The sequence below is a fragment of the Dermacentor andersoni genome, chromosome 1 (genome assembly GCF_023375885.2).
Source record: "Dermacentor andersoni chromosome 1, qqDerAnde1_hic_scaffold, whole genome shotgun sequence".
Classification (NCBI taxonomy): domain Eukaryota; kingdom Metazoa; phylum Arthropoda; class Arachnida; order Ixodida; family Ixodidae; genus Dermacentor; species Dermacentor andersoni.
In genome coordinates, this window is record NC_092814.1 from 324,086,024 (window position 1) to 324,102,178 (window position 16,155).

General features: G+C 44.1%; 1 protein-coding gene across 5 annotated transcripts in view; it reads right to left on the bottom strand.

The window, feature by feature from the left end:
• Psi (P-element somatic inhibitor) overlaps positions 1 to 15,954 on the bottom strand; it is a 67,513-nt gene extending 51,559 nt beyond the window's left edge. For 3 of the 5 annotated variants that reach the window (XM_055064060.2, XM_050166962.3, XM_055064057.2), the window contains exons 1-8: positions 15,820 to 15,954; positions 14,693 to 14,789; positions 11,004 to 11,045; positions 10,231 to 10,267; positions 10,017 to 10,084; positions 4,783 to 4,912; positions 3,041 to 3,191; positions 2,340 to 2,438 (exon numbers count right to left, since the gene is read on the bottom strand). In XM_055064060.2, the coding sequence (XP_054920035.1) occupies positions 2,340 to 2,438; positions 3,041 to 3,191; positions 4,783 to 4,912; positions 10,017 to 10,084; positions 10,231 to 10,267; positions 11,004 to 11,045; positions 14,693 to 14,789; positions 15,820 to 15,918 (723 nt within the window). In that variant the 5' untranslated portion in view covers positions 15,919 to 15,954. Of the gene's footprint in view, positions 1 to 2,339; positions 2,439 to 3,040; positions 3,192 to 4,782; positions 4,913 to 10,014; positions 10,085 to 10,230; positions 10,268 to 11,003; positions 11,046 to 14,692; positions 14,790 to 15,819 lie in introns of all 5 variants that reach the window. The other 2 variants (XM_055064059.2, XM_055064058.2) reach the window with 2 other exon arrangements.
• Positions 15,955 to 16,155: the final 201 nt, after the last annotated feature.

Below are 16,155 nucleotides of genomic sequence, written 5' to 3' on the forward strand. Positions count from 1 at the left end.
CGAGTTTTGGCCGGGCTTGGCTATGGAACTGGCTGCGAAAGCCGCACGGCAGTTTGAGAGGCCGCCACTAGGTGGCCATTCGTGAAAAATACTTTCACTATCATCACTGTGATTACGGTCACCGCATGGTTTGTTGGACGGGTCGACTCACGGAGGAAGGAAACTTGGGAGAGGCCCTGACGTCACTCTTTGTGAAGCTATAGCTAAAGGGAAGTCGGAAGTTGGCGTTGCTCATGGCATTGCTCCGCCTATCAGGCCAGCTCTCCTCTCTTGTTTACATTTCTCGCGAAACCACGCCGCACTGCGCGCAACCGGGCTGCTCGAACGCGCGCGCTCCGCAGCAATACTAAATAATCGTTAGCACGTTAGCATGATTACGCCAAAGAGGGCAACATTTCCCGCAGATATTCCTTCGTCCGTTGCTATTGTCGTGGCGCGGTGACGACGAGGAGCACGAGCCGCATGATGCCGGGGAGTTGCCAAATTCTAGCTTTGGAGAAGCCGTCGCGGCTCTGGACCTCCTCCGCAGGTATGTCGCACCTCTCAGCGACGCTGACAGCAATGCGGCCTTCCAGGCTATTGAGAAACGTGTGGTGATTTCTAGCGAGCGAAAGAAACGGCAAGCCACCATTCCAGACTTTTTTGTGGAAATAAATAGTCTATAGTTGAAGCTGCACTTTTTTCATTCATTTTCGGAGCATTCCTCACTGTTGTGTTTTCCCGGCTGTTACGTTTTTTTTCCTCGGTCCGGTGAAAAACGTATGAACGGGGTTCCACTGTACATCATAGTCAGTAAAAGGAAGTCTTAAATTTCGGATGCAATAAGCCTTAGCGATACAATTTTCTGGACTTTTTACCATGATCACAGGTCCGAAACAGCATTAATTGAAGCCACCACCACCGACATTTTAGTTATCGTTTAGTGTAGAATATAGGTCGAGGTCTTTTCCAAAAGATAGCACTAAAAAGACACCCCTCAACGTATATACCGGCCCTTAGCACAACCTGAATAGTCTTGCAACATGTGAGAGCCACAGCGTTATCGCTTGCATGTTGAACAACGCGGCCCAACTTTGACGCAGACCACGCAGTTGGACCGACGACATCTTCCCTTTTTCTGCAGCAATTTTAATGTTCATATATTACGCAGTACATTGTTCAATATGACCAGTTTAAAGTCACAAAGCCATTTTAAGCCAAAAGGACGAAGTTTAGGCAAATCCATGTAGTACTTCCATAATTCCCATGCTGGCACAACCGCTCTCGCTGCAGCTCTCGTAGGCACTAGCACCAGAGTTCCCTCTAGTAATTATTGTAAGAAACTGTGTGCTGGTACTGACTTCAGTTCACCGCGTTTAAAAAGTGATCAAATACACTGAAGTGAATGGGATGGGATCATGTTCTTGCAGAACAAGCTTTCGCAGACATTGTATCGGCGCACAGTGCAACTCAACACTGGCAGAAATACAGGTGCACTTCGGTTGCACATAAGCGGAAGTGCATGCAACAATGCCTCAACCACTTCTTCCTTGCACACGGGCCTTACGACCTAAATAAAGTGATCTGTTTCGGTAACATTCGTTTCTTCAGACAGTCAAACGTAAATAAACTTTCCTAGTAGAGTCCAAATGATCGCTCGTCAACTGTGTTTTGGAGCCTGCTAGCCTTGCGCGAATAGGTAATATGCAGGGTTACTTTCCTGCAAATTTTGCAGACATCTCGTCGCGAGATACGAAATGCACAGAATCCTATGGGCATTATTCGCCAGGGATATAAAAATATTTCGTTGTTGCAGGATTTCGTTATCACAAGTTTCAACTTTCAACGCCATAACGCTCTCTGGCACGGTGCCGAAATGATGACGTTGACGTGGCTTTACGCACAAGTGCACAGGGCGCTTGGAGGCCGCTCTCATCTCCGAGGCTTTTTGTTCTGCCAGGAGACGATGGAGAGGATATATCGCAGCGTTTGAGCGACGAACAGTGGAAACGCTACGTGTTAAGAGATGCGTACGCAATAAGCTGGTATGGTTTATGCGGATACCAAACACATTATGTTCAATGGCCGCTAAATCTGGGATTTGCCCTTACTACACTTACAACGAAACTACTGTTTAAGCGGGTACGGTTTAACGACGTTTTACTGTAGTATGGGCTTTGATGACGTGCAATTTTTTTATCAGGCTTATATATGTATATTTAGCAGGCCCTATATCGAACTGACAGGAGTTCATTTGCAAGTCCGATATGACTGGGTTTGACTGTAGAACACTTCTGAAGATGGGTTACAGCTGTATTCTGCACAACCAAAGATTGGTACAAAAGAACAGCCCTACTCACCTCGCATTTGCTCTTTTCGCCGGTTATGCGGAGGGGCTTGTCCATCATAGACTGCTGGGGGCCATCTTGGATCATCACCATCTTCACATTGGCTCGCTCCTGCACAGGGCACCCAAGTTTTAATCGTACTCTCATTTTTCAGTATTTGTGGCTAGAGTGATTGCATGCTGTACGACATTGGCAGGGAAAATTTAAAGTAACATGAGGCACATCTGCAAAACTTTCCATACACTACAAGTATGTTAAGCCGCAATGCACTTCACATAATGCAAGAGCTGGATTACAGAATTATGGAGATGACAACAAACCATTTCCGAGCTTAGCTTTTTAGAGCTGCGGCCCTTTTCAGTTCACAATGCACAATCTGCATTAAGAATTTTACAGTTGGCATTTTGCTTGTAAAGTGAGTGCTAAGTGCACTTTATTTCTGGCCATGGGAGACACTTCCAATATGCTGCGCTTCTGTACCAAAACCTAATATGCTACAGCTCACAGGCAAGCTGCAGGTGCCAGTTAAGTTTGGTAGCTGAGCAGCCTGCTTTTGCATCCTTGTTTCACCTTCAGAGATGGAGCACCGCAGAAGGCTCAAGTGGACGCACTTCGAGCAGTCCCACCGACTGTGGGACTGCTCCACCCATTTAACAGAGCTCCAGGGGAGCAATTCAGCGATACTGCACAATGTTCAAGTGCTAGCATCATACCTGCAGCCCCCGGATGGTCTCGCCGCCCTTGCCGATGACCAGGCCCACCCGGGGCCCCGGCACCATGAGTTCCACTACGACGTGGCCATCATTTAGCTGGCTTGGATCCCCTCCACGGCTTATTATTTGGTTGATCATTTCTTTCGCCTTCCTGCACAAAGACACACCAGCAATGACTTGCCTGTTAGACAGCACCATCTGCCTACATTTCTTAACATGGCTATAAGCTAGCCACAAGCAATTTATAACTTCACAAAGCCAGAAAAAAGAAAGATAAGCCTGGACTCTCAATCTTGAGTTGAAGTTTACAAAACATCTATTTGCACTAATGGCTCTAAACACAGAAGAGATCCATTACCTCCCTATCCTTTGTATCTCATAGATAACAGGCATACATTCGCAAGTATGCATCATCACTTTGGGTGTAAATACTTTAAGGGGGGACCCTGCAGTTCAAAACTTTTCAAAATCTTGGATCGATTTTGATAAAACTCACAAAGTTGATTTCGATGTGCTAGCTTTAACTATACATCCAGTTTTCTTCCAGAGTAAATAACCTTCCAGAAATTGAAGAAATTCAGCTTTATTGCATAATTTGCTTGGAGGTGAGTGATCTACCAAACTATACATGACATAATAAATATCAACATATGAAAATGATGTGGAACTAACAAAGAGTGCAAATAAGCAAGTATCATGTTCTAACTCAATGTTATATCAAATGAGAACTTTGCAAACATCAGTGAGAGAAATTATCTAACTGCCAACAAAAAAAGTTTTTTTCATTTTTTAATACATGCAACGTTATTTCGCTTATTTGCACACTACATAGCTTTGCCTTTCTGGGAAAAAAAAGAATCACAGTGATAGCACAGAACGCACCTCCAATACAGCATCAGCACCAAAATTGTGGTTTTGGGAAAACAATGAAATACATTTGACAACTGATATATTGAAATAAAGTTTGAAAAAAAGTATACCAGTAGGCACTAGGTATAATACATGGACATTTGGCCATTGCCGGTCGACGACATAGCATGCACTGAGAGTACGTTCAGTTTAGAGAGACCGTAATCTTGATCACTCCGCAAAGCTACAAAGAACCACCGCAAGAATTACACGAGAAAATGCCGAGTCACTGCTGCACGTCCAAGAACAACGTACGAAGTAGTTGTGTTTAACCAAGTTACGGAGACAGGCACAGAAACAAAAGCATCACATCCCCCTCTTGATAGCAGCACGATGAAACAATTTAAAGTGTGTTTAGCAGTATCACAGGAGTCCCTATCAATAGTGACTCGTCTCATTTGCCAAGTCTTTCTACAGCACACACCTGAAACCATAATTGCCATTTGTTGCAGCTGCCCTTCCACGATTGCTGAAGACAACACAGAACAAAAATATGTAAAGAATTCCTGCTTTGTTCCTAAAGTAATAATTTCAAACAGCACACTGCACCTACTGCCAAATTATGTCCAATTTAACAGATAATTACTAGTACCATGCAGTCTTGGCATGTTAAACTTACTTGTCTGCCTTGACTGCATTGAATAACTAGAAAAGTGAGACACTACAAGCGAAACTACAGCAGCTCAGAATTGAAGGCAACAATCCCACAACAGAACTTCCGAGATGAGTAGTCTTACCACTGGTGTCTGCTACACAAAAAGCATTACTTTTTGCAAACCCATAATCAATATGCTAGTAAAGGTCACATCAGAGCTTTCGAAAGACCGACTTACTCAATGGCATGCCGTGGTCCAGTCAGGGTGCAGGGTCGCTCTGACATAGCCCCACAATCGGGGGCCATCTGGATCTTGCACCCAGACTCCGCTTGCAGCCGGCTGATCTGCTCGCCTCCCCGACCAATGACTGCACATCAGCAACACAGTAGGCTGGCTTGACTAAGCCACAAGAACTAACACTACCACTTCAATGTGCACAATAAAACCTGGACAGTAAGCAGCATGAATGCAGTCAAAGGCCGAGTGCAATGAAATTTCATTTTGACCAAAATGGTTATGAGTAGTCTATACAGTCGACTCTCGTTCCAACAGACTGATAATCCGACATAAAACATCCGTTTTATCCGAAGTCCATACCGTACTTACTCGCATAATGATCGCACTCGCGTAATGATCGCACCCCTGAATTTTGTCGTCAAAATTCGATTTTTTTTATTTCCCGTGTAATGATCGCACCCTGAACTTGCCGCAGCGATATGTCGTGTGCCAAGTCTAGCTAATAATGATCGCGCTTACCATCTGTCGAATGCTACGCGAACGACTCGTCTGCACGCACAAAACATTCTTAAGTAGATGCCTCATTTCATTACTTTCATCACTTTCCGCACTTCCATGGCAAAAAGACGTACAACCAAACTTGCCTTTATTATGGGTAGGCTTTGTAATGGTTGTGGTCAACAAAAACAAAAAGGCGCCTTTCGATTCTTTTCATCTGCACTCGTGAGCACGCAACAAATCGCGCGCGGCAATGATAGTAGCCACGTTTACACTGATACGTTAAAAGTGTACCCTATTCATACGCCGACGCTTTTAACACAGCTAAGATATTCGCCTACCCTTAGCGGAAACGTGCCGTGTTAGGATAGTAGTGAAGACAGATGCCGCAGTTTCCGCAGCACGCCGGCCATGCGTTTCTATGTCACGGGCAGCTAAGCATGCCCATCTCTGTTTCTGTCCCCTCAAAGTGGACATGGCTACGTTATTGCCGCCAACTTGCCGATATTAACGATATTATTCATCACTGATACGGAAGAAACTGTTTCAATGCACGTAATGTACTCACGAGAAGAAATGAAAAGATCGCGTTCGGCGCGTTCGGCTTGCTCCGCCGGCCGCCATTTTTGTTTTGGTGTCCCGCACCCGCAGCAAACGCGGGACGAAAAAAAATTTTTTTTTTCTCGCGGGAAATTTAACCCGCGTAATGATCGCACCCCTGAATTTGCGTCAATTTTTCTGAGAAAAAAGTGCGATCATTATGCGAGTAAATACGGTAATATCCGAGACTCCTCACTTCCAAAACTTCCGTCGCTATGTCTAACTTTATTGTAAAAAGTGAGCGATGACCGTTTCGCCCAAAAGGCTAAGCATCGATCACGATAGCAAATAAAGCAAGCGAGGCAGCAGCCGCGAGTAAACTGACCTGCATGCTGTCTCTTGCTTCTACGTGAATGTCAAAAGCATAGCGCATACGAAGCGAGCGGAACTGGCCGCATTTTGTCCACATCACAGATGGCCTTCAAGGCCGCCGCGCTGTAGGCGGCAGCAGCCAAAACCTCCCCCCACCTCTTCGCGCACAAGAAACGACTGCGTTCCAGCCTGCCTTCCTCCCTCGCGCTCTCGATTCTGCACTCATCGGGTGACCCTCGCAAGTCGGTCGTCAGCTCGTGTCGACACGGCAAAAGTATGTTTTGAGCACCCGATTTTGAACATATAGGAGACAAGGTAGTAGCACCCGAGCTATAGCTTCCTCTTAAGCAGATGCCCCATTTTACTCCTTTGATCAATCTCCATACTTGCATGGAAAAAAAAAAAAGCTACAGCCAAACTTGTCTGGGCTTTATAATGGCTGTGGACAACAACGAAAAAAAAGGAGCCTTTCGATTCTTGTCTGCACTCGTGGGCACGCAACAGATTGCGAGCGGCAACGATAGTAGCCACGTTTACACTGATATGTTAGAAGTGTACCCCATTCATACGCCGACGCTTGTAACACAGCTAAGACATTCATTCGCCCACCCTTAGTGGAAATGTGCTGTATTAGGATAGTAGTGAAGACAAATGTTGCAGTTTCCGCAGCATACCCGCCATGTGTTTATGTCACTGGCAGCTAAGCACGCCCATCTCTGTTTCTGTCCCCTCAAAGTGGACATGGCTAGGTTATTGCCACACTTGTTGATAATAACAATATTACATTCATTACTGATACAAAAGTAACTGTTCCAATGCGCGTAATTACTCACGAAAAGAAAATCTCATTTGCCACGTTCGGCTTGCTTCGCCGGCCGACATTTTTGTTTTGGTGTCCCGCACTATTACAGCGGCAGTCTCCTGTTTGCAGACTTGTCATCCCGTGGCTAATGCCGGATGAAAACATTTTTGCCTTTTCGCGGGAAATTTAACCCACGTAATGATTGAGAGCCTGAATTTACAGCAATTTTTTTTACAAAAAGTGCGATCATTATGAGAGTAGATACAGTAGATCAATTCAACGTTGCATAGCTTGTGATATCCAAGCCGGAAATTTTCGACTCACACACTTTTGAAGAAGGAACTGCAGTTCAGGGATGGTGGCAGGAAGAAGCCAACACATCTTTCAATAAGTACGGCTCAAGCCACCCACACCTCAAGCATGCATGAAGGGAATGAGCGCAAGCGGCAGCCGAGCGAGCCGGAGCAAGCTTGCTAGGTTTGAGCGGAGGACCCCGCATTTTTTTTTGCCTTTCATAATACAGGATTCCACAGAACTGATTTGCCATTATTTAAAATATTTTTTTTTGCGTTGTCGCCGAGCAGCCGCACAAACAAAAGGAGGCTCTGTGCATCTCACAGGAGGTCTCCAGCTACAAAGCTGCCTCATATTAGGCCTCTGTTTTGACACCTTTAACATGGTTTGAAGTTTTTTCAATTTAAGATTTTGTTCCACCGCATGTTACACAAACTTTTACAACTATTTTTAATGAACATATTGATACGAAATACATATTGCGCACATGTGCACTCATCTCCCAGAGATATATGCAACTAGAACAAAAAAAACATACAATTTTTGCATTTACAGTTCATTTTGCAAACAAATTTGGTGAAAATTGACAATTTTTTCACTTTTCTTAGTTTTGAGCTATTCCTTTAATATTTACTACATTGCATTCATCCTACTTCATTGCACAGGTCTGCCACTTGGCTACATGAATGCCAAACCTCCACTCCATTCAGCAATTGATTAGAGCACTGTTCGTGTGAGTAGAACTTTCATCACACTTTATTACAAAAATTACTTGCTAAAAATAAAATGAACCATTTTCTGTAAACAGTTGAATAAGCTAAATAAGACATGCTTATTCAGAAGTGAATCCTGGCTCCTCATATTAAGAAAATTTCTTTGTTTTTCAGTGACCTACCACCTAAAGTACCCAAGAACAATTTCAACACCCCCTCCTCCCCCTCAACAAGGAACGCTTAGAAGTTGCACCTCAACATCCCCATCGTCACTCCCCCTGAAAGAGGAGCAGAGTTTGTTCTAAAACGTTTGGAAAAGAAACTTTTTGGTTGGAGCCACTAGAAAGTCAATTAATGCTACAGGCAAAGTCTGTCAATATGTTTAGCTTCAAATCTCACTCAAGCCATTGCAGTCCTTGAACAGGCATACGGTGACAGCACTGGTAGACACGGGCACACTTGGTTGCACATAAGCCTAAGTATGTGCAGCAACGTATCGACCATTCTTTCCTGGCACATGTCCTTAAAACAATTTTTTCACTACATTCAATAGTTTGGACTTATTTACGTTCCCCGTGGGGTCCGAATTATTGATCTGCTCTACTTGTAGTCTCTGCTGAGAAATACAAAAATTAGCTAATACAAAAATTATTGAACTGCACCTAGAGAAAAACGCACACTGACATTAACTGCAAGTCTAAATTATGGGTTTGCTTATCAAAGTATACGTTGCATGCCAGACAATGTACACATTTTGCATGCAAAGCATGTTCTGCTCCAAGAAGTCACCATGGCGGCTACCGTAAAAACCGGAATATAGGTTAAATTTTTTTTCAAAATACCATTGCAAAGTTTACCCTCGTCTTACATACCAGACATTGGCGGAAAAACTACAGAAGTCTTGCAACAATGGGCAGACTAAGTAAACAGCCACCATCGCCATCAGTAGCAGTGTGGAGACATTGTGGCACCGCCATTTTGAGTTTCCATTGTCGCAAAGTTATGTTGGTTAAAGGCTGCTTTTTCACATTGTTTTAAAATGAGTGGAAGTCGGCAGCAATTCACCGTCGCCTTCAAGAAAAAGGCGATTGAGTACGCGGAAGCCCACGGCAACTTGGCGGCACGGCGCGAATTTGGAGTATCCTATAAGAGCATTCGGTACTGGCGGAGGCTAAAGCAGCATATTACAATTTGCAGCAACCAAAAGAAAAAGTCATTTCGGGGGCGGACCGCAGAACTGAAAGACAAGGTTTCGGAGTTCGTCCGGGAGTAGCGTGCAAGATCACTGCCACTTGCAGCAACCAAAAGAAAAAGTCATTTCGGGGGCGGACCGCAGAACTGGAAGGTTTCGGAGTTCGTCCGGAAGTAGCGTGCAAGATCGCTGCCTGTGACTGCCGAATGCATCTGTTTGAAAGCGGTAGAGATTGCACGCGTCTCTGAACTGGGCAGCGAGAAGCACTCGTCATCCGACTAGTTCGGACGGCTCTGATCAAAGGCGTTGCTCTGACTGAGTAGCGCTTGCGCACTTCGTGCCTTTCTGTGTACTGTACACCCGGCCAATTTTTAACAATATTGCGCGATCATAGACCCGCGTGTTTGTCAGCGCCTTATCACGGCACGGAGCAGCAAAATAGCGAAAGTAAGCGCATGTGTACACATGCACGTATCTGTTTCGCTGCTCAGCTCTGTTAATAAGGTGCTGACAAGCACGCAGATCGATGGTTGCGCGATACTGTTAAACACTTGGCCAGGTGCACATGCGAGCAGCACTTAAATACTGTCACCATTGTACAACCGGCTGAGTCACATTTGTTTCAAGGCAAGGGTGTCTTTTGGTACTTCTGCCATTGAAAAGGATTTTTTTCCATTTTTAGAATTTGTTAGTTGGGGATCGACCTATATTCCTGTCCGACCTATAGTCCGGTTTTTACGGTAATCTGCAGCAACCACAGAGCTGCTTTTAACGAAGGATCAACAATGACAGTGTAGGACACTACGCAACAAGGGTCACTCACTTAGTCCAACCATTTTGTCAGGTACACTCCACTCTTCAACAGCCGGTGCAGCGTTTGCTAGGGAACCCCTGAAATGGAAAGTCGGTTTCTGAGGCAACAGTGCACAAAGCATCAGCCAGATGTGTCGCTATGCACAACACTATGAAGATAGAAAAGGAACGTCAACCAGACAGCATGAATTGGACCTTAAAAAACGCAAAGGACAGTCTCTTACCTCTGTTGAGCCAGTGCCGCTAGCTGTGCTCCAAAGGCTGCAACAAAACAGCAATATGCTGAGCATTCCCTCAAAACCACAGTACACATCACTTTCTTAACCCAAATGCCTTCCCTCAAGGTATTACACTTGCAGAGCCTGATAATCCGAACACTATAGGATAAACAATATGCAAAGTGTACCACTTAACTCTTTTCATGCCACACTACTGTCCCAAATACAGACGAAAAATGACTCATTTTTAAGGTCTCCACTTGCCAACATCTTGCTCCACTTTACTGCCTCAGAAAGAATAGTATCACTTCCACTTGCACTATTCCGTCAATTGTGTGATGCCATCTACCAAAAGCATGACTAAGCACCAAGGTAATACTAGGCTTGTCCATAGCATTGCTAGGAAATGTAGAGTACGGCTGATGCGCTGATCTCATCCTTGGCAATTTTTATGAGAAACACATGGACGAATCCAGTTCATCCAAGGCATGGAAGAGGTTAATATTCTAAGGCTCTGTGCAGCCAGTAGATTTCAAGTACAAGTGCCCTGCCGCAATAAGAAGGTTCCCACTGCAGGAAAATTTGAGACTCGAAAAAATATCTTCATGATCACTGCCATTACAACTGCACATCATGCATAAATAGAGAACTAGTGTACACAGAAAAAAGTTAACCATGCTTTGTGTGAAGAAATGCCTTCTTGGCAAACCCCAATTTTTTTTTACATTATTCCCATTTTTCAGACATGAAGGCAAAAATAGTGACCAAAGAAAACTTACGGTCATTCACGGCGGCCAGTTTCTTGGCGTCTGGTGAGCCATCTTAAACAGAAACAAAGAAGAGATGTCCACAAATGCGCACATATACTGTCTAGAAACAGGAGACTTCACAGAATACCTCAACCCTAAAGCTGAAATACCTTGCCTTGTTGGAGCATCCATTTAAACCCTTCCACAAGCCAAAGGCCCTCAGGGTTATGCAAGGATGCACAAGCAGTGCTTTGGCACTGTTTTTACACCCTCCAGTTGGAATAAAGTCACTGGAGGGCTCTAGCCAGTGCACCAAGCCAGAATAAACCAATGAGTTATTTCCCTTGTCGAGCCTCGTTCAGTGGTTGAAGCAAACCACCCACCCACATTACCATCTGAATCAGATGATCAAAATGAAATGTCAAGGTTTAGCGCCCCAATTGAGCACTGCCACCACGAGATGTATAATATAGAGTGCTCTGAATTTTGACCACCTGCGTTTCTTTAATGCTCACCTAACCCTAAGCACTTTTGCATTTCACTTTCATCAAAATGTGGCTGTCGCACTAAAGAATAGAAAGGACTCCTTGTATTATATTGGCCCAGCATTCAGTGTCTGGAGAAGCGGCTTAGTGTTAATGCTGCACACTTGCCGGTGACGCCAAACGCGTTCCACTTAAGCTTTGAAGATTACTGGCAGAGAAGCCCTTGTTTTATAGTTGCCCTGTAGCTTAATATGTGCAGTCTCGCTATGGGAAAATTACTCAGTTCGGATTCCATGGCGTGTATGAATTCCTTCAAACAAAAAAAGCCCAGCACCTGGGAGAAGATTTGAAAGTTTGCTCTACGACATTTTTTAGGTAAATGCTAAAAACTTCAGAGTATCGTTACAGCAGCATGGGATTTAAGGTCAGTTGAAGGAAGCTGCATGTTTGTAGCCTGGTTGCTCAAAGCTGCATAAACACAGTAAAATGTTTCTGTTCTATATATATGTAGTTGAATTATGTTGATTTCCAACCATTTGTTACCAGCTTTTGGAGTTTTAAAGAGGGCAAAACCGCTCCTTCCTAATGCAACTACAGCACAGTGAACTGAGCGCTATAAAGCTTACAGTAGCACTTTCACAACCATTCCGACCTAAAGCCAGAGTTCAGATAAATATGCGTGTAAAGATAATGCTGGAAGTACAAAATCTTAACAGACCTTATTAAATTTTACTGGCATGTTTAACAAATGAAACTGTAGGATGGTTTCCAATTATCTTCAGAGCTAACTATAGGACGGTTTTCAATTATCTTCAGAGCTTGTGATGACCGGGAACCTTTAAAATTTTGCACGATTCCACGAAAGAAGCTTTCAGATGGGGCGGTGCGAACAGGCGTCCGAACATTGAGCCCACTCGCAGCCCCCCAGCATGTATACAAGTTTCTCAAAAGTATAGGTACACGTATAAAAGAGAGCATGCTTACTTAAAAGCAGCTCTCATGAACTACCTGCAACGTGCATACCAAGCATGATGAAAACATGAGAACACACTGGCCAACAAACCCTGCATGTAAGCACCGTTGCACCAAAATGCATGTTGAAATTTTGCTAAAACACATAACACAGCATTTAATTTGTTCTCTACTAACAAAAGAAGCAACTTGCAAACAAACTACTTTGCCAGTCAAGGAAGTTGTAAATAGAACTGAGCTATTGTAGCTCCCGGGCACGGCTCACAAAAGCAGTTTACATTCACCCAATTATTGCACAGTAAATAGAAAATCAAATGGCCTGTAGTACAAGAATTAGCTGCAGGATTTAGAACACGAAGGCTAGCCCGCCATTGCCAGAAATTGGTGGGCTGGCCTTCTGCGAGATAAAATGTACCTTTTACACAAGTAGCAAACAAACAAGTTGCATAAACCTATGCTAGCTGCTGGCTAGCCTTGATGACCATGTCTTTAGTGAATACATGTTCGTTGTTCCCATTCAGTTTTGTCACACCTTGAATACAGGCACAAAAATCAAACCGCCAAAAAGCAACAAAGGAGCCCTTGAAAAATGAACTTTAAAGGGGCCCTGAAACACTTAAAATAATCATAGAACGGCTTCATCTGTAAAGTACATCATCCCACAAATGTGCCAGAAAAAAATTTTCTGATTGTTTAACTAAAAGGAGTTACTGCAGCAATACCAAGCTTTCTTTTCGTCTCCGCTAGCATGCCGGAAAGCTGTACAGCGGAGAACACCACTGCCGTCTCAGATGCCAAGCTCAGCAGACACAGCTAGGTGCAGTGCAAAGATGCGACGATTTTTCCATCGTTGAGATCGCAGACTAACTAAAAATTAGCAATTATGTATAACTGAGAAAGTTCTCACAATCACGAAATTAGCCAAGGGCACTGGCTGACCAACTGCTTTTGACATGTTACTGTAAATTCAATGCTGCATGCGGCGCAATATTTGGCTCGCATGTTCACAGGAGCCTCAATACCTGCTGCAGCTGCAAAGTAGGCTACAGTGTCTGATGCTTGTACCGAGCTTTAGCATATGAAACTTGTTCCATCACTCAGTTTTACTCATTCAGGACATCTAGATTGGGTCAAACCAATGTAGAAGTTTGTTATTTGCAACACACACTAAAGCCTACAGGAAATTCCCCTTTATCTTGCACCTTCTGCTAGATATTTTGACTAAGTCAAAGGTGCAAAAATAGGCAAAGGTAGCAGATAGAAACAGAAAGTAGGCCTCAACCCGAAGCAACATTTTGAGAAGTTTCCTTGACCTTGTCAAACACTGATGAAGACAAGACACCTTGTTGAAAGGTTGGCTCCGCATTGAGCACTTTATACAACCATACAGATAAATAACTAATATGGAGTGCAGTTGACACCCTAGAAGTACATTAACAGCAATTGTTACACTGATTCACGCACTAGTTGAGGACCAACACTACAATAAACGCATCACAGTCATTCTCTAGAGCAGATATACATAGTTAAAACCAACATCTCAAGTCACACCAAAAGTTTATACTTTACCCAATTATACTGCATGTGTACCACACATGGCAGCCAAATTTCCTGCACTGCAGTTATAGATGAAAGAATGAGTTCTCAAATTATTTGTCAAGGCAGAAGTGTGCCCGCACATTTTACCTATATGCATACAAATTTCATGCTCATTTGATCACAACTGTACTATCGGTGTTCCAGAAATAAGATGTCACGCATTTAAAAATCGTACCGCTTGCAAGAAAAGCCAGTTACAGAGAAGCAGTACAGTGACACTGAATTCACTGCCTGCAACTGCAGTGACCATAGGATTCTAGTGCACAGTGGCAATGAACACAGGGAATCAAAGGCAGTCACGTCAATTATCCAGGTCAAATCGTAAGGCTTCTAAAGAATGCGTGTATCATCTGCTCACGCCATAAGACGACTATAGACGCATTTCAACCAGAACTTTTTCATCTATCAGATCAAATGCAAGTTCTAGCTTAATATTCAGCTGCTCATCTTTTCGCCCTACTTTAAAATCAATGCGTGTAAATGCACACATTACTACACCAGGACGCCGCGCTGTGCACGCGTGTGCATCAACACAAAGGCCGCCACGTGGCACGAGCTGGTGGTACCGGCGTCGTCGTCCAGGCAGCCATTTTGAAGGCACGGATAAAGCGAAAAACGTGCACAACTCAATAAAACGCAGCAAGCGTAAACGGGCAGGCTTACCATTCCTGTCCATGCTATCCTCTAGAGGCCGCTTGGTTCCACCGCCAGGTATAGCGCCCGCTTCGGAATTTGATGGAGGGTTAATCTTTGCAGCGATCTGCACATAACACCGGCATCGCCGTTCATAAAAGAATCCGACAGACAGGCAGTCGAGCATAACTACGGCAGGGCTCCGTGCGAAAAAACTTTAAAATACGCGACCGAGATCCACTTAAACGAACGACCCATTCTACACGCCGCCCGGTATCACAAAAGGTCGCGTAGGTTACTGCTCTACAATAAAAAATCGCGCAGGTTAATGCTCCGCAATAAAAAAAAATCCTATAAAAACAGACGTGGTACGTTATCATGCTACTTTATCCGTTATATTTTGCGAGCGCCAACTAGTTGCGGTCGCCCATGGTTCAAAATTGTGATGTGATCCGATCTCAGATATGGGCCTCCGTTTTAGGCCTCATTAGCCGCGCTCCAAAGAGGAAGGATAATCACCTAAAGACCAATATTTGCCAGTTAGCTTATTAAAAGCAATACAATCACTTTTTCAGCCCACTAACCATTCTCTTTCGGCTCGGGGAAAAACGCCGGTACGGCAACAATGTCGTTTGCTGTACACGCGTTCGGCTTAGCTCCCACAGCATGCCATCTCCTATCTAGCAACAATATGCCGGTCATCACTAAATCATCCGAGTACAAAACAAAGAAGTTTCAGCAGACCAGCCTTCATGCAGAGCGTATACAGTCGTCTATATCTGTCTACGCGACCGACATAAGTTCGAATACTTTGTCTAGTGCACGGCAAAAAGCTTGAGTTGTGACGCCGCACAATAACCGACCACACCATTAGGCTTAGTAATGCAGACCAACTATATCTTGCGCTGCCCGTACAAGACGTAACTTGAACAGAATATTTCTGCAGTACTTTACTCATTTGAACACAGCGGCAGCGCAAAGATGCAGGCATGACGTTATTTTTCACTGCTAGCTGCTGAGGCCAAGGTGCCGGTACGCCACGATGCCATCAACAGCACGTAGACAATGAGCCGACCCCCCTCTCGAACGCCAACATCAGTAACGTAGTCTTTAACCTGATATAACTCATAATCGGCCAAAATTGTAATTGTACTCACCTGTCGCGCTCTTTGCACAGCATCCGCGAACGCTGCACTAGGATCGTACCCACTAGAAATATTTGATTGTGGCGGCGCAACCGCGGTAAAATCCGACATGCTGCAAGACCTCAAAATGGCGGTTGCACATTTGTCACGTGATACAATGCTCCACGTCGCAGGAAAACCCGAGAGAGAAAAGACGAGAAGCGATCAAGGCTCTGATTGGTCGTCTTGCAACGGCACGCAAAAAAAATAATAAGTTCTTAATTTTGCTTGCCAGCTTGCTGAATATCACAATTCTTGCATTGTATTGTTTTATTTCTTTAAATTTTGATTTTATTCAATGTTTTGTTT